General features: G+C 44.2%; 2 protein-coding genes across 2 annotated transcripts; both read left to right on the top strand.

Moving 5' to 3' along the window:
* Nucleotides 1-1,941: 1,941 nt before the first annotated feature.
* Nucleotides 1,942-4,568, top strand: LOC104436407 (subtilisin-like protease SBT1.8). Its single transcript, XM_039307998.1, has 3 exons — nucleotides 1,942-2,533; nucleotides 2,639-3,655; nucleotides 3,771-4,568. The coding sequence occupies exons 1-3, from the start codon at nucleotides 1,942-1,944 to the stop codon at nucleotides 4,427-4,429; spliced, it is 2,268 nt and encodes a 755-aa protein (XP_039163932.1). The 3' UTR covers nucleotides 4,430-4,568.
* An 8,377-nt stretch (nucleotides 4,569-12,945) lies between these two features.
* LOC104436406 (subtilisin-like protease SBT1.8) lies at nucleotides 12,946-16,942 on the top strand. The gene is made up of 3 exons (XM_010049167.3): nucleotides 12,946-13,708; nucleotides 13,832-14,866; nucleotides 15,881-16,942. Exons 1-3 carry the CDS (start codon nucleotides 12,946-12,948, stop codon nucleotides 16,546-16,548), a joined length of 2,466 nt encoding a protein of 821 aa, XP_010047469.2. The 3' UTR covers nucleotides 16,549-16,942.
* The last annotated feature ends 8,685 nt before the right edge of the window (nucleotides 16,943-25,627 follow it).

The following is a 25,627-nucleotide window of genomic DNA, read 5'->3' as shown; positions in this document are numbered from 1 at the left end:
TGACTATCTAAAGTAACAAATAAGAATAAATCGAGGAGAATATACATAATCGCAAAATATCCTAAATATATATCTAATATTCCCGCTCAAACTCAAGATGATTTGAAAGAAGTTAACTTGAGTTTGGAAAATAAATCTAGAAAACGCTTGGGTGAATGTGTTTTGGTGAAAACATCAGTAGTTTGTTCATCGGATGAAATAGAGACAAGTCGACTAGTGCCACGAAAAACATGATATCGAATGAAATGACAATTTATCTCAACGTGCTTGATGCGTTCATGAAAAATCAAGACCATCAACCAACGTACCCTTGATGTAGTGAAGAATTCGAATAACTGCAGCAAAATAAGTCATACGAGATGCAATCATGTTCTGACTAATAAAATGAATGACCTAAGCAATGTTAGGACATGTAATAGCAAGATATATAAGATTGTCAACCAACTGCCGATAAAGTGTAGGATTTGGAAGAAGAGTTCCATCTTGTCATTGAATTTTGCATTCAATTTAGTGGGAGTAAAAGCAATCTTGTTATGAGTGAGCCCAGCCCGAAAAATAAGTTCAGTGGCATAGGGTAAGTACACTATCAGTGCCATAAGTTATATACGGCGCTCATTTGGTGTCAAAAGTTTTTATCAGATCACTTAAATGCCAAAAAGTTTGAAAAACGCTCACTTTGGTGCCAACTCCGATCCGGTTGGCCGGAAATCTAACGTGACACTTTTTTTTAATTAATTTTTGAAGTTGATGTGGCTCGCCGGAGAGTACACTCAGCATCCTAACACCAAAATGATGCCGTTTGGTGTCTCCCCCAATTCAAAACCCTAAATCTCCGGCCAGTCACCGTCCTCGACGGCCCCTGCGCTCAGCGGCCGCGGCTCTGACCCTGACCCCGACCCCGACCCCGACCTTGACTGCGACGATGGCCACTCGGTAGCTGTGGCTCCGACCCCAACCCCGACCTCGACGACGGCCACTCGACAGCCGCGGCTCTGACCCTGACCTCGACCCCGACCCCAACCTCGATGATGGCCACTCGGCGGCCAAGTCGAAGGCCATGATCTAGCCGATGCTCGGAGAGGCCACCGACGAGTGCGCCGCCATTGATGTCTCCCTCTCCATCTCCGATCTCCCCGACAAGTGCCTGACCTAGGCTCCAACGACTGGGGCTGGTGCTCCCTTGTGTGCTGTCGAGGGTGTCCAAACAGCACTGAGCAATGGCAGCTGAGCGAGCGATGATGGCCTAGTGACGGCGGAGGCCGAGCGACGACAACCGAGCGAGCTAGTTCGGAAAAACCCTAATTTCAATCCCCAAATAAAATAAAATAAAAATCCACAAATGACTTAAACGGCGTCGTTTTTGTGAGGCCATCCATGTAGGATGGCAAAATGACGTCGTTTGAAGGCCTTGTTGATTTTTTTTTTTTAAAGCCACGTAATTATTTTGGTCGGAATCTTTCACCGATGGCACCAAAGTGATCGTTTTTCTTCCGATTTGGCACTTAAGTGATCCGACGGAAACTTTTGGCACCAAAATGAGCGCCATATACAACTTATGGCACTAATAATGTACTTCTCCCGGCATATTTTGCTTGTGAGAGATATTAACCACAGGCATCATACGCAATCTCCAAGCCTAGAAATAGCTGAGTCGCCCAAGATTTTTCATCTCTAACTGATTACTAAGTTAATCCATATCTAGAATTAAGATTCCCTTCCTCTAGATATAGCATATTCATTCCTGCATGGATCTGGACTAGATTTAGAAACTTATCCATGACCAAGGACTACAAATTGCAAAATACAGAGGCCGGAGAACCAACCAATACACACCAAAAATAGCAACGCACGAAGAGTCTTCGACTATAAAGATCGGAACTTACAAGGTTGTGAGGAATCAATCCTCTTTTGAGTTTCCGAGCAGCGGGAGATCGTCCGGCCATGGCTTCTTCCGCTGCTTGGTTAACGTTCTTAGCTCTCTCTCTTCTCGCCTTCCCTTGCGCGATGGCCAAGAAGACCTACATTGTTCAAATGAAAGAGCAAAGCGTCCCCGGCACATTCAACACCAGCCTGGATTGGTACAGCGCCAACCTCCAGTCTCTCGCCCCCGGTGTCGCCAATATCCTTTACGTCTACAGTGAGGCCTTCCATGGCTACGCTGTGTCCCTCGAGCTGCATCAAGCGGAGGCCCTCCGGTCGTCGGACACGGTGCTCGGGGTCTATGAGGACATCATGTACCATCTACATACGACCCGGACGCCAAGCTTCTTGAAAGTGGAAGACGAATTTGGGCTGTGGCCTGGCACGGGGAACCCTGCCAAGGAGACTGATCAAACATTTCCTGAAGTAATCATCGGCCTTATTGATACAGGGGTTTTTCCCGAGTCGAAGAGCTTTGAAGACTCAGGGTTCCCGGAGGTTCCGGCCCGGTGGAAGGGAAAATGCGTGAAGGGACCGGATTTCGATCCTCAACTGTGCAACAAGAAGCTCATCGGCGCTTATTTTTACGCCAAAGGCTATATCGAGGCTTTAGGTAATCTTGTGAACCGAAGGACCTTAAAAAAAAATCGTAGGCAAAAATGCGTCGAGTGCTTGATGAATTTATATGGATATTAATGTGGTAACGTTCATTGCGCAGAGGGTAACATGACAGAGGTACAAACCCCCCGGGACCACGATGGACATGGGACGCACACGTCGAGCACCGCCGCAGGCTCCCCAGTGGCCAATGCCAGCTTGCTCGGCAGCGCAAGAGGCATCGCACGGGGCATGGCTCCCCATGCCCGGGTGGCCAGCTATAAAGTATGCTGGGTAAATGGCTGCACAAGCTCCGACATACTTGCCGCCATGGACCAGGCCATAAAGGACGGCGTCGACGTGATCTCTCTTTCCCTTGGTGGAGGTGACGGGGCATACTACGAGACCACCATTGCTATCGGAGCGTTCACAGCAATGGAGAAGGGTATTTTCGTCTCTGCCTCCGCCGGAAACGAAGGTCCTCAGCTAGGCACTCTCTCGAATGGAGCCCCGTGGATCATGACCGTAGGAGCGTCTTCCCTGGACCGCAACTTCCCGGCCCATGCATTGCTTGGCAACAAGATGCGGTTCGCTGGAGAATCGATGTGTGGTGGCCCAGGAATGGGGAAGAAGCTGGTTGGCCTGGTCTACAACAAGGGAAACGAAAGCAGTTTGTGCTTGCCAGGCTCACTTGACCGCAGGGTGGTGCGCGGAAAGGTGGTGCTCTGCGACAGAGGGATAAATGCCCGCTTCGAGAAGGGCGTGGTGGTGCGTGATGCCGGGGGAGTGGGAATGATACTGGTGAACACAGCCGAGGACGGTGAGGAGTTGCTGGCGGACTGCCACCTGATACCGACCGTTCACCTTGGTGCAAAGGCAGGGATAGTGATTAGGGAATATGCCAAGACCGATCGGAACCCTACTGCCCTGGTCATTACCAGCGCACAGGAGGTCAATGTCAGGCCGACGCCGGTGGTGGCCGCGTTCAGCTCAAGAGGGCCATACTTCCAGTCCGTGCAGATCTTGAAACCTGACGTGATTGGCCCAGGTGTCAATATCCTGGCCTCTTGGCCGGATTATGTGAGCCCCACGGAATTGCCTATTGACAAAAGGAGTGTCCAGTTCAACATCATCTCAGGTTCAGTGACATTGCCCACTTCTCTCGTCCTTCCTCTCCTCTTTTGAGTAAACAATCAAGCGCGTGGTGTGCGCTCTCCAGAAGCCATAATCTTTTCTAACGGCTCCATTTTCAGGCACATCCATGTCTTGCCCACACGTCAGTGGCGTCGCCGCGCTGTTCAAAGCCGCCCACCCAACCTGGAGCACAAGCGCAATCAAGTCGGCGCTCATGACCACCGCCTACGCCCACGACAACACCCGGAAGCCCATCACCGACGCAGCCGACGGAACCCCAACCTCCCCGTGGGGCCTCGGAGCGGGCCACATCGACCCGAGGAAGGCCCTCTCGCCGGGCCTCGTCTACGACCTCACCGCCGACGACTACGTCGCCTTCGTCTGCTCCCTCAACTACACGATCAAGCAAGTCCAGAGCACCGTGCGGCGGACGAACGTGACCTGCTCGACGAAACTCTCCGACCCGGGGCAGCTCAACTACCCGTCATTCTCGGTCCTATTCGGCCCCAACAGGAAGGTGGTCCGGTACTCGCGCGAGGTGACGAACGTGGGGGACGCCGGGTCGGTGTACAAGGTGGCGGTGCAGGCGCCAAGCACGGTCGCGGTGAGGGTGAAGCCGAGGAGGCTGGTGTTCGGGAAGGTGGGGGAGAAGCAGAGGTACACTGTGACGTTCGTGGCGCGGAACAAGACCGACGAGACCCACGGCGGGTCGATCACGTGGAAGAACCGGCAGCATCGCGTGAGGAGTCCGGTCGGGTTCTTGTGGGGAGAATCGTGAACTTTGTAGAAGGTTTTATGGGCGGGGAAGAAAAGCAGTTGTATGTAGATGCTGTAAATTGGGTTGAAACAGAGGAACGTGTACAATTGTGATGGTGATTCCACACTAGTGGAGAAATGCAATTCTAGATTTCGAATTAGACCCAGCATGCGTTGCTTCTCTCTCTCTCTCTCTCTCTCTCTCGCTCTCTATCTCTGAGGATGCAGAATGCAATTCCTGTCTTCTCAATCAGCGTCTGCATCACCCAAAAGAAGATGATAACTTAAAACATAGCATGATCATGCCTTCATCCCTCAAATTGACAGTAGCAAAAAAGAAAAAGAACTTGAAATCATACAGTCATATGAATACCATCAAATGCTATGCGGATCCATTTTACTTGAATCAGCCATTACATAGCGACGTAGGGTATGGTGCAAGATGCTCGCTTCGAATCGGCCACCTTGACTTTTAAGATACCAGAGTTAAGATTGTAATAATGCAACTTTAAGATATCAAAGTTGAGAGTGTCATGCCCAAATGATCTGTGCTTTCCGTATTGACCGTGACACTCTTCTGTCCAGGATGTGTGGTACCGGCAAGAACAAAGAGGGAATATGTGTGGGGTACCAAAGAGTACGTCGCCTTCCTCCGCTCATTGGACTAGACCATCGATCAAGTTAGAGCTGGGGCCCAAGTACCCCAACATCACGCGCTTGCCTCAAGTCGCAGACCACAGCCAGCTCAACTATCGGTCCTTCTCTGTTTTGTTTGGGAGCAAGAGGGTCGCGGGATACAGGCGCCAACCGACAAATGTCAGGGCCACACGGTCAGTTCATGCAGTGAGGCCCGCAAAGTTAGTGTTCACTAATGTCTGGGACAAAAGGAGGTACATGGAGACTGTACAAATAGAGAATCCAGAATCTTATAAGACAGTCTAGGACTCCCTCCCTTGGCGATATGGGACAAGAAACGCGCCACCTCCTTGCACACGTCCGGGGACCGTGGCACGGATGCACTGCCATCCCTTCTCCCCGCGCACCGCCGCCTAGGCCGTCATAGAGACCTTCGCGTCCAAGAAAGGCACACATCCCACATCTAGTTCGGATTTCAGCTGCATTTTCTGGAGAACGCTCAACAGGAAGTTTGGAGCCTGGTCGCGTAATATGTGGACCCAAATTGAATGAAGGGATTAGTCGATGTTTGAGGCTGCTTCGGGCTTTGCTTCGGCCCTTGCATTGGCAACAGCATTGTCGATGGGCAATGCAAAGGGTCGATCGGATGGAAGCAAACGTGTTGGTGAAGTAGTGGCAGCGGCGTTGGCGAGAGGAAGGGTAAGGGCCGGAGAGATTTGTATTTGTGCGACTGTGAGAGAAGTGTAGCAGATCGAATTTGTAAGACATCCGGAAGCAATGAACTCTGCATTTGAGGCTTCTGGACCGTGACACGGATGCACTGTCATCCCTTCTCCCCGTGCACCACCGCCTAGGCCGTCACAGAGACCTTCGTGTCCAAGAAAGGCACACATCCCACATCTAGTTCGGATTTCAGCTGCATTTTCTGGAGTAACGCTCAACATGAAGTTTGGAGCCTGTCGCGTAATATATGGACCCAAATCGAATGAAGGGATTAGTCGATGTTCGAGGCTGCTTCAGGCTTTGCTTTGGCCCTTGCATTGGCAACAGCATCGTTGATGGGCAATGCAAAGGGTTGATTGGCTGGAAGCAAATGTGTTGGTGAAGAAGTGGCGGCGACGTTGGCAAGTGGAAGGGTAAGGGCCGGAGAGATTTGTATTTGTGCGACTGTAAGACCAGTGTAGCAGATCGAATTTGTAAGACATCCGGAAGCAGTGAACTCTGCATTTGAGGCTTCTGGGACCATACTCCCTTCAAGAAGAGAGTATCAAGACACAACAGTGTCAATCAACTACAGCACTAAGAAAGTGATTACAATGAGTAATATGACAGGCTTGGTTTTCCGGCTGGACAAGCCTGGCAGATGCCCTTCCATCGACTGCCTCAACATAGGAATACCGGGCGCATATTGCAGGCATGGAAGAGAAGCTATGTCGCCGTCGCCGTCCCGATTACAGAATGCAAATCCAAGTCCCTCATGGGAAGAACCTGCCACCAGTACATGATGCACTCCGCACATTGTAATTAGTATTACTCAGAGTTTAGCATGAAACTGATAATGCCATACAAAGGCCCCAGCTTCTCTTTTCTTTTTAAATGATAAATATTAATGTTCCATTGGAACCTGCGAAAGTGGAGTGATGAGACGTGGGTGGAATCGAAATGCAAGAAATGATAGATGAATTAAAAAAGGATGACTCCATTGATTAGGTTGGAAAGCCCCGAGAGCACCATGCGCAATATACAAAAGGTGCACATTACAAAGGCCATGATCAGTGGTTATGTGTCGAGTTTGAACTCTTATGTTGCTTTCCACCATTGTATGTTTGATAGAGATTGTACTCACAATCATGTACCTCACGTGTAAGGCTCGACTAATAGACAAGAACGATATTCGGATGTAATTGACGATTGACATGCATCGGGGACTCATTTCTTGAAGGTTCAATCATTTCGAAAAGAAAAAAAAGGATGTCTAATGGAGTAATATGTACTAATCCGAGCATACAAGGAGATCAATGATATCATACTCCCCATTTTTACAAGATAAATTTATTTTTAACGCGAAAATATTCTCGGTCGGATGGATCTCGGGATCAAGTCCTAGTTCATTTCCAAATCTTTTATGGTAGCATTAACATTAAAATCTCCTCTCATAAGGCTCAAAATCGAACACATAAGTATCAAATAGGTAGTAGTGCAAGAGCCAAACAAGCATGACATTTCCACAAACGAGGTGAGACTGGCGAGCACTAAAACTTTCAATCGAGATAAGCTCAGATGCATTATTACAACAACCAATGTGACAATATGACGATCCATCTATTGAGATATTTCAAATGAAATCCTGATTTACTCAAAATAAATAAAGAAAAAAAAAGAATTTTTTTTTATGTGAGGATAAACATAGTAGGGCTTACCACTACCTGCGATGGCCCAGTTAGATAAGGCTCCCATGATCCTTTACGATGAGGAGAGGAATTCGAATCCCGCTGGCTGCACGGGATCTTAAGTGCGACGTCTAGGTGGATATTTCAAATGAAATCCTGATTTACTCAAAATAAATAAAGAAAAAAAAAAAGAATTTTTTTTTTATGTGAGGATAAACATAGTGGGGCTTACCACTACCTGCGGTGACCCAGTTAGATAAGGCTCCCATGATCCTTTACGAGGAGGAGAGGAATTCGAATCCCGCTAGCCGCACGGGATCTTAAGTGCGACGTTTAGGTGGTGGATCATCCGTTAGCGTCGCCCCAGGGTTTACCCCCCGTTGCCCCAGGGTTTACCCCCCGGGCATGTCGGGCTGTCCGTATTGGTACGGTGCGGAGTTTCCTAAGTCATAAAAAAAAAAAAAAAAAAAACATAGTGGGGCTTTCTCTTCTCGAGAGGACCCTACATCATGTGGAGCATTATTTTCTATTACATTGTAAGCCGATGTGATATATAGAACCGGTTATTAACAACTCATGTTTTTATACAACCACAGTGCTAACGAAGTCAACATTTATAGCAATATGTCATGTCAACTGATGACGTAATATGCGACGTTCATACATTATATATAAGTTCACAACTTACTTGATCATCAAACCCTCCTTTGCTCGTACATGCAAGACGTGATCGATAATCGAAGTCTAGTTCAGATCGCCCTAACTTTTTGGATTGAAGAGCGTCCTCCTCTTGGCCGCCCGTGATCAGAGGAATATTGCAGTTGCAACCTACCAACGAACACGCATGTGAATCGAGAGAACACTATCGTATGAAGATCTGGACAATAAATGATTGCCAATTCCCATCTATCGAACCCCGAATCGATTCCGATTGCTGATCCGTCAAACCCACCTACCATGTCCATCAAGATGTCTCCAATCCAAAGTACGGCTTGACACCGTCTGTATAATAATCACAATGAGATCCTCCCTGGATCTTTTGTATATTTTTCTTTTCCCATGTTGCTGCAAGAATCATTTCCCACAGAGCACATACTGGGCAGGACAAAGCTCGCATGTGCTCTCATGCGACCCACCAAAAATAGTAACTTTTCCTTTTCCTATAGTCACTAAAAATGATTTTGTCTACATAATCATTCCCAAAGCACATATCGAGCAATGTTCATCAATGAGCAGACTGATGACAAGAGCAAGAAAGAGGGCGAGGGAGATTTTTCCATTTCTTCTTTTGCTTGCGCATAATCTAAGTTTGACATGACAAGGTCAATGAAGATTGCCCACTTGGGATTTTCCCCAGGGCGATTGTGATTTAGGCACCTTCCTCTCTCAAATAAAGTTACCAGACTGATAAAAAAAGTTTGAGATTTATCTCTAATCGATCTTTATGTCTAATCGGCACTTGCACGTCGTCGGTCGGAGGCTTATTAACAAGAGGTTGGTTAACATCGCGTCGTTTGCTTCTTGCGATGACATTTCTTTACGTCTAATCGACAATGTACCCCTCGAGTGCCCCGTGAGTTTATGATGAGCATCGCTTTAAAGATATATGTCAATTGGTAATCATTCTTAAGGGCAAGATGATCGAGAAATCTCGGTTCGATCATCCTCTCTTCACTTTCCTTTTCACATCAAGTACTATGCATTATTATGGAGATGCTAAATAGAGATTGCATGTCCTAATCAGAGAGGAATGCACGTTAGTTTTTCAATGCATAATCCTTCGGAGTTAGCCGAAATTGATTCTGATGCAGCTTTCAAATCTCGATGAGTGTATTTTGACTTGATTAGATACAGAAGAGTTACTCGATTTGAATATCATCCAATTAGGATAATACGTAGAAGAAAGAACATATGACTAAGGACGACAATATTCAAAATTTCGAACAAGAGTCCAAATAGTATTTCCTATGGGCTACGTATGTCTCTGTGGACGTGACTTAGAAATAGCTCGATCAACGTGACCATCGTGATTTTTGGTTGAGAAAAAGAGGAGTGGAGAAGAAACCCCACACGGTATTACGCTTTAGCTTATTGTTGTCTCATATGATTGGGCTACAAAAGTGGGCACCAGTACTACACCTTCCAATGAAATTGCAAAGTTTCTTAGCAAAGGACCAGCAGAAATTAAAGTGGAAGTCTAATCTCCATACAGTCATTCAAGAGTTTTTGTCAGGCTACATTCATTGTACGATTTTCTCGATCTTCTAGCATGAAACCCTTGGCAAATTAATTGATGGATGTGAACAATTATCACGCCTTGTCTCCAAAAAAAAAAAAAAAAAAAAAGGAAAATTATCACGCCGGTCCATTGAAATTCAAAGAAGTACTTGTATGCTTGATTCATGCAGGGTAGGCCTCCTAAATTTTATTGAAGTCTTGAGTAAGATATTACCTTCAACTATCATTTTCAAGATGATCTTGAGAGGAAAAAAAAAGAGCTACGCAATGCTTACCAAACTCGAGTGGCTAGGCATGTGCGCGCACCCGGAAATTAGAAGATTTCTTTTCTTTTTTTGGGGTTTGAAAGTGGGGAAGTAAGCCTCAACTACAATCCCCACTGCCTTTGAGCAAATGATTAAAAATTATGTCTAAATTGAAACCGGCAAAAGTAGTGTGATGCGACGTGGGTGGAATTGAAATGCGAGAAATGATTGATACATTAAAAAAGAAAAAGAAAAAAAAGATGTTTCCATTGGTTAGGTTAGGTGGCACTGAGTGCAATATGGGAAATAATAGAATTTCCAGAGTACTGGGAGAGAGACACAAAAAAGAAAATGAAGAAGAAGAGAAGGTGCACATTAGAAAGACCATGATCAGCGCTCATTACATGTACTTGAGGCGTACATTTGCATCCAGCTACAAGCAAATGAGATTTTGCATTTCCTAAAATTTCGTCTAGACTCAAGATTCCTCGATCTTTATGTCCACTTCGTGCCTAAGGCTCGACCGAGACGAGGAGAATGTTTGGATCTAACTGATGAACGATGAACATCGCCGACTGGGTCCTCTGCAAATAAGCACATATGCATCAGCACCAGAATCAATGGGAGAAGCTGACGATCCATCTAATGAGATGAAACCCTAATTTGGTCAGAAAAATATGAAGAAAAAAGGGTTTCTTTTTCTGTGAGGATAAAGAGGGTGGGGTTCTGTTCTCTTCAGTGGAGGGCCCTCCATTATCCGGGACATTATTCATCTCTACAGCTGTGTTCTCTGTGTCATCTTGTGCCTTCGTTTGCGTGTGAAACAAACAGGACAGAGACAGAGCTCACATTACACAGCAGCAGTAGCTTACAAAACCCATCTCTCGTCCCCAAGTTCACAAGCTGCAATGACAACACACTCCTATGACATGACTTTGCATTGTGGGTACCTTCTATTCTATTCTATATATATACACATCTATCTAAGTACAATGGAAATTGTCCGATTCCTAACCTATTGTATATGCATTGATTCAATTATAAACTTTTCGATTTTATCAATTTAACCCTAAATCTTTGCACAAAATTCTAATGTAGTCTTTTTTGCTAATTTTCACCAGAAATCGCTCAAACGATGACTAGACCCACATGTCAACGCCGGTCAATACTTGATTGAAATGACTAGATTGAAATTTCAAGCAAATAATCATAACTAAATTGATAAAATTGAAAAAGTTTAGGATCAAATTGGTATCCTTCAATAATACGTCACATTATTCTTTCTTGTAGAGGTTTCATTGAAGTTCTAGTCTAGAATTTTGCAGATGTCGATACATGCGATTCTGCACATTCATGACTGGTAGCAATCCACATTGTAATTCACGAAGAATGTTATAATATATCAGGAAAAGTACTGATTTTGTCTAGATTTTCCATACAACATGTGCACTTGATGACAAGGTTGATTGAAATTCTTGTTCGAGCTTGGGCATTATTTTGCTCTTTATTGTTGCTTCAGTGCCTGGGCTTTGGACACCACTCTTTCGCATTTGTCGTTTTACCTTAATGTCACGGGTCGGTCGATTCCGATCGATCAAAACACCATGTGGCCTTAGGATTATCGATCCCAAGTCAGCCTTACGCACACACGCTCGAACATAAGAATCAGATGGGCAAAGAGAGTGTATATTCACTTGTGAACGAACTAGTTACAGCGAGGGAAATTGATCCCTATTTATACAAATGCAGGTTGCATCTCAGCCGTTGAGCGTCCATTCGATCCAACGATGCATTTCAAATCAGTATCATCATTACAAGGCTACACAGCAGGCTACTCGAAGGCTACTTGATGACTGTACACGATAGACTCTTGGGAAGACCATGGGCGTGTGTCAAAAGCAAGATCAGGGTCTGCAAGTCCGCCTGACACGCGAGCAGCTGAACGGTCTACTGCTCGATCATTGCGCATGGGTCGCTTGTGAGCCTTGGTCCGTATCGCTCATGAATTGATCATGAGCTGTTCTTCGATCAGTCCTTGGGCGTGACACAGCCTATCACGGTCGATCTTGGTTCATGCTCTATCCGTGGGCCATGTCATTAGCGTCAAGTTTTTTTGTGGTTTTTCATCGTGCCTAAACTCAGTGATTAGGAAAATAATCTGGATTGTGATTATTTAGGGAGAAATATTTTGATGCGTGGACTCCATTTGTTGTTCATCGTTCTTTCTTGCTGTCCATTTGAAATCTGTGGAATCTGGCCATGACATTTCTGTCATAAGAACAAGATAGAACGAACAGGTTAATTTTGCATGGGAGAGTGTCGTGACACAGCATGTTATGACCACCCATCGGATGAAGATGGCTTGTCCTATTCTTGTGATGATAGTTTACTACTAAAAGTAAGAGATTTTATGTAGTACCGGTCTTTTTAACAGATTAAGTTCCTGGAAGTTAAGATATTGAAATAGGTTTAATTAAAAGATTAACTATAACTGGTTTGATTTGAGCTATAACTAGGTAAGATCTCCCAAACTCATTAGTGGGTCGGAAGTCCATGGCTATTCTTATGAACTCGCTATCAAAGGATGACATACCTAGGAAATCCCATGTGGCTGTCATGTACATGGCGACTTAGCAAATGAGGAAAGGCCACATGGGAGACACATGGCATTGGAAACTCATTCATGGCGAGCTTAGGATTTGATTGGACGTCTTTTATGGAGGTGGTAAAAGACTTCATTAATCGATACGAAAGGTTAAGAATCCAAGTGACCGATATGCCAAACACCAAAGACTAGTGGGGCACTAATTTCAATTAATTCGTCAATATGTCACAAGCTTTTAATTGGGATTGACATACGAAGAGTGCTTACCAGCTAAACTCAATCTCTCTCTCCCTCTCAGATGAGAAGGTATTTTGGGGCATTTTTTAGTCACACGAGTTCAGTTCACATCTACCGTTAGATCATACGAATCTATACGTACCCATCTCATCTAACGGTACATGTAATTAGAGCCCACATACGTGAGATGCATCCAACATTTTGTCCTCTCACGCACGCTCACTTCCTAGTTCCTACAGTGTCACGGGCATCTTATAAAAGCAACGCCCTACCATTTACGAACTTGTGGAAGTTATCTCTCTCTCTCTCTCTCTCTCTCTCTCTGAAAACTGCCATGGCCACCGTGGCCCAGTCCCTCCTCTTCCTTGTCTCTCTCCAAGGCCTCCTCACGCTCTCTTTCGCGGCCGCCGCCGCTACCGCCGCCGCTAGAAGGACCTACATCGTCCACATGAGCCACCATGAGAAGCCCTCCCTCTTCCCCACCCACCACGAGTGGTACCTCTCCCGCCTCCTCTCTCTCCCCTCCTCCTCCTCCTCCTCCCCCTCCTCCCCCACCCTCCTCTACTCCTACTCCGCCGCCTACCCCGGCTTCGCCGCCTCCCTCGACCCCTCCCAGGCCGCCTCCCTCCGCCGCTCCCCCGCCGTCCTCGGCGTCTACGAGGACGCCGTCTACTCCCTCCACACCACCCGCACCCCGGAGTTCCTCGGCCTCTCTGCCGAGCTCAGCGCCCACGATCCGAACCCGGACCCCAGTTCCGCGGACGTCGTCATCGGAGTCCTCGACACGGGCGTCTGGCCCGAGTCCAGGAGCTTCGACGACTCGGGCATGCCCGACGTTCCCGCCCGGTGGCGCGGCCAGTGCGAGTCGGGCCCCGACTTCGACCCGAGACTCTGCAACAAGAAGCTCATCGGGGCTCGCTCTTTCTCCAAAGGCTATCACATGGCCTCGGGTACTTACGAGATTTAGTTGATTTACCACTTACTTTTTCCCATTGGTCAAAGTGCGATTCCAAAGGATGGGTCGGTGTCAAAATCAAATCTTGCTTAACTTTTGCACTTTTTCGTCTATGTAGGTGGCAGTTTCTTGAAGGACCCGAAAGAAACGGACTCGCCCCGGGACCAGGAGGGGCACGGGACCCACACCGCAAGCACGGCCGCGGGGTCGCGCGTGGCGAACGCTAGCCTCCTCGGCTACGCCAGCGGGACGGCGCGTGGGATGGCCACGCGGGCCAGGGTGGCCTCCTACAAGGTCTGCTGGAGGAACGGCTGCTTCGGGTCGGACATCCTCGCCGGCATGGACCAGGCCATACTGGACGGCGTCGACGTCCTCTCCCTGTCCCTCGGCGGCGGGTCCGCGCCCTACTACCGCGACACCATTGCCATCGGCTCGTTCGCTGCCGTGGAGAGAGGCATCTTCGTCTCCTGCTCCGCCGGCAACGCTGGGCCGGCACGGGCCACGCTCGCCAACGTGGCGCCGTGGATCATGACCGTCGGCGCCGGCACTCTGGACCGGGATTTCCCTGCTTACGCTGTTCTTGGCAACAAGAACCGGTTCACCGGGGTGTCGCTTTACAGCGGGCCTGGAATGGGGAAAAAACTGGTCGGTCTGGTTTATGACAAGGGGTCCGATGGCTCGGGCAACTTGTGCCTGCCCGGTTCACTTCAGCCAGCCTTGGTGCGGGGAAAGGTGGTGGTGTGCGATAGGGGAACCAACGCACGCGTTGAGAAGGGCTCGGTCGTACGTGCTGCGGGTGGGGTTGGGATGATACTCGCGAACACCGCGGCGAGCGGCGAGGAATTGGTGGCGGACAGTCACCTGTTGCCTGCCGTGGCCGTAGGGAGGAAGGTGGGGGATCTGATCAGGGAGTACGCAAGCAGCAACCTGAATCCGACCGCCACGATCGGCTTCGGAGGGACCGTGTTGGGCGTGCAGCCGTCGCCGGTGGTGGCGGCATTCAGCTCGAGAGGGCCCAATCTGGTGACGCCACAGATACTGAAGCCCGACGTGATTGGCCCGGGGGTCAACATACTGGCGGCCTGGTCGGGGGCGGTCGGGCCAACCGGGCTGGAGAAAGATACGAGGAAGACCCAGTTCAACATCATGTCAGGTGTAGTATTCATTGCCCATGAACTTCTAGTGATTATGCTTAGGACTTCTAATTGATGCTTGGTAGGAATAGAAATTCAAATGACGCACACAAATTTGTAACTTGATTAACATCTCCTGTCAAGGAGGTTTTTTTCCTTTTCGTTTGACTTCTCTGCATAGTATAGGGTAGGCGCGTTCACCTGCAACACATAATCTGAAGATCCAAAAATGTATTTTATTTTTTTTCCTGTCTGTAATTGTAGTTAAATCTGTGCAATGTGTAAGATTCAACAACCATCAAGTCCAATAATCAAATTGGGCTAGTTAGGTTGTGGACCTCTGTAGTTAGTGCATGGAAAGTGAGCATTAATATTCATTGTTTTTTTTTTTTTTTGGTCGAAACATTAATATTCATTGTTAGCGCGTTAATTTAGCAGCTTAGCTAGGTCTAGTATTCAATGCATTAGTTGCTGCTTCTGGAGCCCTTCATGTACATGACATCATTACAAGCATGGACAGGGGACTTTTCCACTTTCGATTGGTTAGCTGGAGGGCATTAGCAAGAGACTGTGGCTTTTGCCTTTCCTCTGCACGTGATCGAAAGCGAAAAAGAAAGGAGAGAGAGAGAGAGAGAGATTGGTGTAGTGTAGTAGCCATCACTGGTCTCTGATTATATAGCTTTTTCACCTTTAATGGACGTCCTACTGAGAAATGCAGAGATGCCTTTCTTGCTTTTCCTTAGAGATCATTAGCCAGCATTACTATAATGTGGTATGTGGCTGTGGGATTGTTGATAGCCCTGAATAGGTATGCCCAGGTTCTTTAGGCTGAATGGCAGAGCAGTGCAGGTTTTTAGGCTAAGTAGCAGTCTGTGGCAGTAATCATAATCATATGTAAACAACATTTCAAGATTACCATTTGGGCTAATTAGACCAGGGAAGTGAATTATGTAGATGAACCAAAGTGTTCATGGTTGATGATTTTGCTTGCTGTGAGTCTGATCCAAGTTTCTCATGTGGGTCTTTCCCTACAGGCACATCCATGTCGTGCCCGCACATCAGTGGCCTCGCGGCACTCCTCAAAGCCGCGCACCCGAATTGGAGCCCGAGTGCAATCAAGTCTGCACTCATGACCACCTCCTACACGCACGACAACACCAATTCTTCTCTCCGTGATGCTGCTGGAGGCACGTATTCCACCCCTTGGGCACACGGCTCGGGACACGTCGACCCCGAGAAAGCCCTCTCCCCTGGCCTGGTGTACGATATCTCGACTGACGACTATGTCGCTTTCCTCTGCTCGTTGGACTACACCATCGATCAAGTAAGAGCGGTGGCCAAGCGCCCCAATGTCACGTGCTCACGTAAATTCGCAGACCCCGGTCAGCTGAACTATCCGTCCTTCTCGGTCTTGTTCGGGAGCAAGAGGATCGTGAGATACACGCGCCAACTGACCAACGTCGGGGCTGCAGGATCAGTTTACGCAGTGACAGTGATGGGGCCACCGGCTGTGGAGGTTACGGTGAAGCCCCCCAAGTTGGTGTTCGCCAAGGTCGGGGACAGGAGGAGTTACACGGTGACCTTCGTGTCCAAGAAAGGCATGAATCAGACGGTTAGGTCAGATTTCGGTAGCATTGTCTGGAGCAATGCTCAAAATGAAGTTCGGAGCCCAGTCGCGTACGCATGGACCCAAATCGGATGAGGGGCTGGCTGATGTTCGAGGTTGCTTCGGGCTCTGCTTCGGCCTTGCATCAGCTAGAGCAACGCGGACTGCAATGTGAAGGGTTGTTTGGAAGAGAAAGTGGCGGTGAATTACCCGTGGTTGATGGACTCAGGATCGGCAGCGACTTTGGCGAGTCGAAGGTTGACGGACAGAGTGTGAGATTTGTATTAGTGTGACTGTAAAAGTAACGTAGTAGATTGAATTTGTAAAACATCCAGAAGAAAATGAACTCTGGATGTGAAGCTTCTGGGACCATTCTCTCGTCAAGAAGAGAGTATCAAGAGACAATAGTGTCAGTCAATTACAATATACTAAGTAAGAAACAAATTACAATGTGAAATATGACTGGCTTGGGCAAGCGATCTCCCTCAAAGGTCTGGATGTTCCTACGTAATATTCCCGCTCTCTTGGTAAAACTCTACTGATGGACCGACATGGGCACAGTTTGTTCAGCCCGGCAGCCCGTCCATCGACCGCCCCGATGTTGGAATACCGGTACATATGACGTGCATGGAAGAGAAGTTAAGTGGCCGTCGTGATTACACAGAATATGAATGAAAGTCCCTCATGGAAGGAACCATACTAAATGCCATTGATGCATGGACCACACTCTGTAGTAATTAGGATTACTCAGAACCTGGTTTTTACCTGATAATGTCGCATGGAAAGGCCACGAGATAATAATACGTTGTATGCTATATCTACCGAACAGCAAAGTTCAATAAATTCATCGTTCTTTTAACCGAGATTGGGAAACTGAATGGCCTGTATAGCACCTTCTTTACTGCCCCCAAGAAGTTAAACAGGAGTTAATGCACTCTTAAATATGCCAGATTCATTCCTGCATGGACCTAGACTAGATTTTAGGAACTTAGCCATCACTAGGGATAGAGACTACAAATTGCAAACACGGAGGCCAGAGAACCAACCGATATGTCAAAATATCACTTGTATACTGCTTTCTCACTTGTAAGATGTATACTGCTTTCTCACTTGTAACATTATATAATCATAGCCCTATGTATAATACATATATAGAATGCCCGAGTACAATATTATAGTTTTCAATTGATGAACCAATTAGGATCAATCAAGTACAACAATATCTTTAACACTTCCCTCAAGCCGGCAGTCTATACACATCAAGAATGCCTAGATTGCTTAATAAATACGCATATTAACTCTGACATAGAGATTTAGTAAAGATGTTTGTGCACTACTCTGTCATTCTTATTTCGCGTCTTGATTATTCATTTGGAATCTTGTCTCCGATAAAATGACAATCAATTTCTATTTCGTTCTTTCATGAAAAATCGGATTCACTGCAAATTTAAGTACAACATCATTGTCACAAAATATAATGGTTGGTTCTTTTATCCATACGCCAAGATCTTGGAGTAATACTCCTATCCAAACTATTTCACAACTAGTCTTTGCCTTTGCCTGATATTCTGCTTCAGCTGACGATAATGAAACAGTTGACTATTTTTTTTATTTTCCAAGAGAGTAATGAATCTCCCAATTTGATGCAAAACCCCGTGACAAATTTTCTACTCATAAGACAAGTATAATCTACATCACTATATGCCGTCATTCTCAAATTGTTGTCCCGAGATAGTAATATTCCCAAACTTGGGCATCCCTACAAGTACTTAATCACTTTCAATGCAGCATACATGTGGGACTATTTTGGATTATGCATGAATTGGCTAAAAATCTGCATGGCATAGCATATGTCGGGTCTAGTCACGGTTAGATAAATGAGCTTTCCGATGAGTTTTTGATAAATAGAAGGGTCTTTGAGCAAAGGATCATCATTCGAGGGTGATAATCCTTTGTCATACTCAGCTATTTTCAACTCAACATTTTGTTTTATTGGAATATATGCTGGTTTGGATCTCGATAATCTTGCTTCTAATATGATCTTTAGGACAAATTGTATTGACTAAGACAAATTCCCTTATCTGATCGAGCAATCTCTCTTCCAATGAAATATTTAGGACGACCCAAATCCTTAATTCGAAGGCGGAGTGCAGGTACCTTTAAACTTCTCAATGACCTTTTCATCAATCCCCATAACGAGTCTATCATCAATGTATATAAGCAAGTAAATCGAAAATGTACCTTGATTCCAAGTGAAAAGAGCATAGTCATGTTTGGATTGCCGGAATTTTGCAATTATAAGTGCAAAGGTGAATTTGGCATACCATTGACGAGAAGCCTACTTAAGTCCGTATAAGGATTTATGGAGACGACACACTCGATTCTCCCATTGTCTGCATAAACCTAGTGGAAGATCCATGTAGATTTTCTCTTTTAAATCTCCATGGAGAACGGCATTATGAATGTTCAATTGACGAAGGGACCAATCACAAAGAGTGAAATAGAAAGAAACGAATAGTGACTTCCTTTGCTATTAGTGAAAAGGTTTCAATGTAATCAAAACCTTCAAGCTGTGTGAAACCCTTGGCCACAAGTCCTACCTTAGAGCGCTTAATAAAACCTTCATGCTATGTGAAACTTTCAACAGCACTGTTTTGTTAGGGGGTATATATGAAAGAACTTCCATGAAGAATGCCATGTGCATTGAATAGTGAAGAACATTAATGATTGAAGAATTCTCAAGCATTATCAGTTCAAACTTGCTAGACAGATTGATGGAACTGATTTGGATAAGAGTGAGAAATTTTCGAAAATGGGAAAGAACTTGGCATTTGATTACATTAGAAATACCCAAGTGGCTCGTGTTTGATCATCCACAATGGTAATAAAAAAAAATGAGATCCATCACGATGTGGAGTTAGGGGTGTCAATGGGTCGGGTCGGGTTTTGATGTTACCCGACTGACCTGAATCATAAAGGGCCACATACTATGACCCAACCCGACCCTAAACACATTAGACCTGCATTGAAAATTTGGGTCGGGTCGGGCTTTCGGGTTTTCCTCTCTTTTTTTCTCTTTTTTTTTCCACCCACCTTTTCTCTGGTATAATTTTTTTTGAAGTAAAAGACCATTTAACTTCTAAAGAACAACAAATCTGAAAAGATAGTGCCTTCAGCCTTAAGGTTTTAGGAACTTTTACCATAAGCAAAAATTGAAAACGAATTTACCCGCAGGCGAGCAATCCACCATAAATCGTAGACATATACATGGGAATAGATAAAGATGCAGTAGGAATAACAGCTAAGGCATCATCCCAAAATTAACAAATTTTAGAAAAGAAAGGTCTAACATTGGGAGTAGCATTCCAAATGGAGAGACGCTATTTGGGAAGAAAGCAAATTGACTTTCTAACTCCTAAGAAACTGCTAGATACATACCAAAGAAGTGGAAACTCCTAGCAAACTGCAGCTTGAATACGAGGAGACAGAAGCCCAACTGTAGGCAATAAGATAAGAACTTTATTAAATTCGCACACTACAACCATAATGTAGACATGTTCAGGACAATTGTTTCTATCAAAGAAAGAGGTAAAATTCTAGACAAGAATGAAGCATACAAACATTGGATGTGCTCTCAAACAAGCAAATATAATTTCCAATGCGACAAATTTGGTAAGAAGAGTTAGTACTCATGTCCTTAGACTAGAAAGTTTGTTAGTGTTCTATTTTCTGCAGCAAATGAGGTTAAGCCTATGACAGTGCCATATCCATTTGCAGTCAAGAGGCACCACTAGGGGTCCTTCAAAAATCGAAGAATCTATGTGCTTGGTGAGCAAGGAAGCTAGCGATGCTTGTAACTGAATTTAGCACAAAATTGAAAAATCTTAGAACTAGAAGATATTATTAGGAGTGCAAAAAGAGAAATAGGACTTACACAAGTTGCATTTTATAAAATACTAACCTCTAATATGTCAATCATCGAGAGAAGTCAATATCGAGTTTGACTCCGTGGTCGCATTTGGCAACTCTACAATAAATTCACGACGAAAATGAAAACTAAAGTATGCATTAAAATAAAGAAATGTATAAATATTCTACAATAATATTTTCTCACCTGACTCAAAGATTTGAAGGTCTTCTAAGTCCTCCTCAATCGAACGTAAAGTGGCACGGATCGTAATCAATCTTCCTCCACCATGGTTGGGGTCAAGGAACTACAAAACACATCTAGCACATGACCTCTTGTGCTAAATGCCACCTCCGATGCTATGGGCACAGCCAAAATATCTCGAGCAATGGTAGAAAGTATAAGATATCTCTATGAATTTCCTTTCCACCAGCTTAAGATATCAAATTCAAAATTATAACGTTCATATGCTTCCTCCAAGTACTTGTTCAATTCAGATTTTTCATCCAAATACGGTTGTCTGGTTTGGCTAAAATACAATTTAGTCATAATATTAGCACCAACCACCGGGGAGCTTGACATGCTTACCATCCTTGTGCTCTTTAGCCTTAAGTTGCTTTGAGGGCATACACCCATGCGATATTGCTCAAACAATAATGTCAAAGAGTTATCACTTTTTCTTGTAAAATTTCTGCCTCATTGCTTTTATAAACATGACTAATCATCCACTTTACATAATCTCATTTATGTCACGGGTCAAGTACGCAAGTAATGAATAAAGTGAGATTTATGTTGTTCGCGTTGCCAAAATACTTACGAAATTTCGGTTTCATTCTTTGAGCCATTTCTCGCAAGTTCTGGTTCTCATTTCCATAGTACCTCTCAATCATCATATAAATCCTGTACACGTCCTTCGCCATATTATTGCCAGTGACATAAGAAGAACTTGAAACTTTTATAGGTGTATCAAAGAACAACTTCAAAAAAAGGAAAAAAGTGATGTGCATAATTCCAATCCTCACTGGTGGGCAACCATTTCCCATTGGGAATCTTTTGGGCATATTTACTATTCTAAAGTTATATATTGCTAAAAGCTCTTTCAAACTTCAAAGCTGATTCCGGCATCATATATGTTGAGTTCCAACAAGTTTCCACATTTAAACATACAAAACTCTTCGACTCCATATTCTCTAACTCAACAAAACCCTTGAACTTTTTTAGCTTGCTAGAAAAAAATCTCACATAACGTACGGCTGAACGTATTCTAGCAATTGTCTTTTAACTCCTCTTTAACAATCAAACTTAATATATGGGCATAACATAGTAACTCACCTCTTAATAATAGAGAATTCCAATAGTTAAGTATCTTTTTCAGGTATTAAATTCCCAATCATTCGAGTTAGCATTATCTACAGTGATAAAAAAAAAAAAAAAACATTATGGATTCCCTAATCAGTCAAACATTTGTCAATTGCTTTTCCTATTATCTTAGCAGAATGACTTTAGATCTGACGAAAATTTAATATCTTCTTTTGCAATTTCCAATCGGCATCAATAAAATGAGCAGTCAGACACATATAACTTAAGTTTTGACAAGATGTCCATGTGTCAGTTGTTAGACATACTCTAGGAGATGTCTTGGAGAAATATTTCTTCAATTTACTTCTTTCTTCCATGTATAAATCATAACAATCATGCATCAATGTGTTGCGTGACGGGATTAAAAATTTTGGTCGGATTCTAATCACAAATCGATGAAATCCCTCATGCTCTACCAACTTAAAAGGCAACTCACTAAGAATAAACATAATTGTTAATTCTTTTCTGCTAGCATCTTGATCAAATTTCCAAGGACCTAATGAACTACCACCCCCACAACTTGACTTGAGGCACTTTTTTGCCTTTTTCCGACGTCTGCATATGGATATTCCTTACATCTAGCTAAATGATGATGCATTGAGCTAATCCCTTGACCACTAGCACAACCAATAAGGGTGCTACAATATAAACACTCAACCTTTTCTTAATCATGAATCTTTTTAAAATGTTCCCACATTGTAGATCTCCTTCTATTTGTAACATTAGAACCACCCGTTGAAGACATCTAACAATCCTTCTATTTATAACACTTAGAGCTTGGAAATTATTATTTCAATAATTTATAGTAAGCCATACCCTTAATCAACATTAGGAATGCATAAAAAAAAAAAAATCAGTACCATTGGAGTATGAAGCATTCAAGCATACAGCCTAATTACATGTCAGAGAAATTGTTACAATCGCAGAATAATGATAGAATGGAAAATTTCATCAATGAGTGTGTGAAATCATGGTTAATTTTTACCTCTAATTCAACACAATTTTTCTCCTTTTGTCCCCAGTAATATTAGCTCAAAAAATCTTGAAAGACCCATCAACAAAATCAACATGAAAGAAAAACAGAAACTTGAAACTAAAACGTGCAAAGAGCACAAAATTCATGAATTTGAAGATCAAACATCAATTTTGATGGATGTCTTAGATGCTGCAGGTGATAAAGTAAAAGGGAAAAAAACCAATATGAAGACTAAATAGACTCACCATTTCACTATGCTATTAGCTAATTGGGATGAGTGAGGACACCCTTGGAGAATCTTATGAGAAGGAATTTCCACATACTCATGGAGAAAATGCCACTTTAAATCATAGGTACAAACTGATGTGAATCGTTGCGGAAGGATCGTTCTACGAAGGCCCAGATGGTGCGAATTGCAACCTCGACCTCCAATCAAACCCGTGATTGGCAACCTCGGTATGAACGTGACCTGTTGACGAACACGTGTCAACCAACCAACGTTATAGACGCCACGAGCGAAAGAATTCGCTATCTCGCTCGATAAGTCGAAGAGAATCTTGATTAGGTCAAGTCCTCAAAAGAACGGTAAAAAGAGAACCTCTCAATTCTTTTCCTCCAAAAAATAAAATATCTCCGTCCTCAAAGAAATTTGGCAAATCCTTTATATAGGCTGCCACACAAACCCTAAAACCAACCCTAAAAATCTAATGCGATATATTCTAAAATATTCTATTTTAGAATATTCTTAAACAAGAATATATATATAAATTGACTTGGTCAATTATTTGGTGACAAGATAATTAAATTGCACCAAGATTTCCAAGATTCTTCAAGATTTGATCCAAGGTCATCTTCACGCCAAAGATCACGAACCATGACGCCAACACTTGCTTGAATTGTTTGGCCCGCGCTCGAGTAATCGAACCAGTAGGAATAGACAATGGGTCCCTAGCACCTCCTCCTCGATATGACTCGATGTCCACATCACAAACAAATGGTTCACAAGAGATTGTTCATCTTTCCAATTCTCATCACCTCCCAAGGTGCTTCGATATTCGAGAACAGGAAAGAAATAGCTGTGAAAGTAGAACCTCATCAATCAAGGTAATCTTCTCGTCCAACCTGAAGTTAGTACATATTAGTTCCGACAACTCTGCAGTCAATTTCCATGCTACCTAGATAGGGTGATAAAATCAACCTAAACCTATTATAGCCTCATAAGTCCTAATAATCCTGCTATACATGCTCTACGACTATTGAGATAATATAAGGAAAATTCACCACCATTGACACGAAACCTAATCAAAAGCTGCTATAGTTATCTCATTACACCATAGCAAACTAGTAGAAGAGAATAACTTAGCAGATCTATGCGCCTAACAGGAATCGCAAGCTGATAAATATAACAGGACAACTAAACATGCTTCGCTGAACATGCAAAAAGGCTCAAATTAGTCTCATCTCATTTCCTCCATGTGCAAACACCAAACATCCAAAATCAAACCAACAATAGCGACTCAAACCTCAAATCACCATAATGCACATGCACCAATCCGACCAAGAATTAACCATTGAATGAACCGATCAATCAGCAACAAGAATGGATTAATGTTAAAAGGGGTCCAATCGCCTGGACTCTGAAGATATGGCAATCCAAAGCAATGAAGACTTAACTTGAAGATCCTTCACCAAATTCCTCACCTTCAACATTATCTCTTTTCCATTTCAAGCAGGAGCACAAAGGGTCAAAGAAATCGGTAAGTGGGTGAAGTTAGAATTGGAATTCCATTTCTCAGCTAGTGAAGCATGAATCTCACTTTTGAATTAGTCGTCCCATCGTTCACCGGAATTAAGATAGAAACAAACCACCAGATGATACTGGACCCCTCAATCTCTTCTCCTTTTCTATGTGCTCAATTGTCACCCTCCTCATCTTCTTACCCCAATGCCTAATCGCACCACGTCCTCGGCAACCTCGCTAGCTTCCTCATGTGAGTGTGGAATGGAATTGCTCGACCTCCCCAATATTGTGGCAACCAATTACAAAGACAACTCGTACAAAGAGATTTAAATGGTAGGGAGCCTCAACCACTCCTTTGAATAGCAAACCTTTGAATCTGAACACTATTCCCAAAGTCCCAATAGCCAAACCAGATAAATAAAGAGAGAGAGAGAGAGAGAGAGAGAGAGTTCACACCTCAAGAGAAGAAAAGCTACAAGAAAAGCTTTCAAGGGAGACAAGGGTCGGCGCGAGTGGAGCGTAGCAATGGCCGCAAATGCCAAACCAGTAGTCGTGAACTCAAGCGACGAAAGCTCCTTCGAAGATCCTGATCCTACTGTGAAGCGAAGCCCTAGAATGTGAGGAGCAAAGAAGAGGGTGGGTGAAGTCGACGAGAAGGAGAAGGCACGGTCGTTACCTCATCAAGAGGAGAAGTTGGAGTCAATGAGGGTCTGATGTGTTTGGCTTTGGATGAGAGAATGTATTGGTTTCATTGTTTGGGGTCAATAACGTGTTTCAAGGCGGAACAATGTTCCGACTCTAACCCGACTCAAAACATATTTATTTACTTGTTTTATAATCATTACCCAAATAATATTAAAACCCGAAACATGTACTTAATTTGTTTCATGTTCGGTTCGTATTTGGGCAGTGTTCAGGTTGGGTCGGGTCGGGTCGGTTTTTGGACACCCCTATGCTAAGTGTGATATGGTCCCCATATGTCCATATAAAGAAGAAATAGAGGCGCATTGGCATGTGATGTGCTTTGCGAAAAAGGTAATCATTACTATTTAGCTAAAGGACAAATAAGACACTTGGGGTGAGGAAATGACACCGATGAGATAAATAAATAAATAAAAGAGTATTTTTTTATTGATATTTGCATTACATAAGGTGCCCTTATCAAAGGGAAAATGTGAAATATCGAAATCTT

Source organism: Eucalyptus grandis, chromosome 3 (assembly GCF_016545825.1).
Source record: "Eucalyptus grandis isolate ANBG69807.140 chromosome 3, ASM1654582v1, whole genome shotgun sequence".
Lineage (NCBI taxonomy): Eukaryota > Viridiplantae > Streptophyta > Magnoliopsida > Myrtales > Myrtaceae > Eucalyptus > Eucalyptus grandis.
Note: the sequence above shows the minus strand (reverse complement) of the source record. Positions and strands in the feature narration are given on the sequence as shown.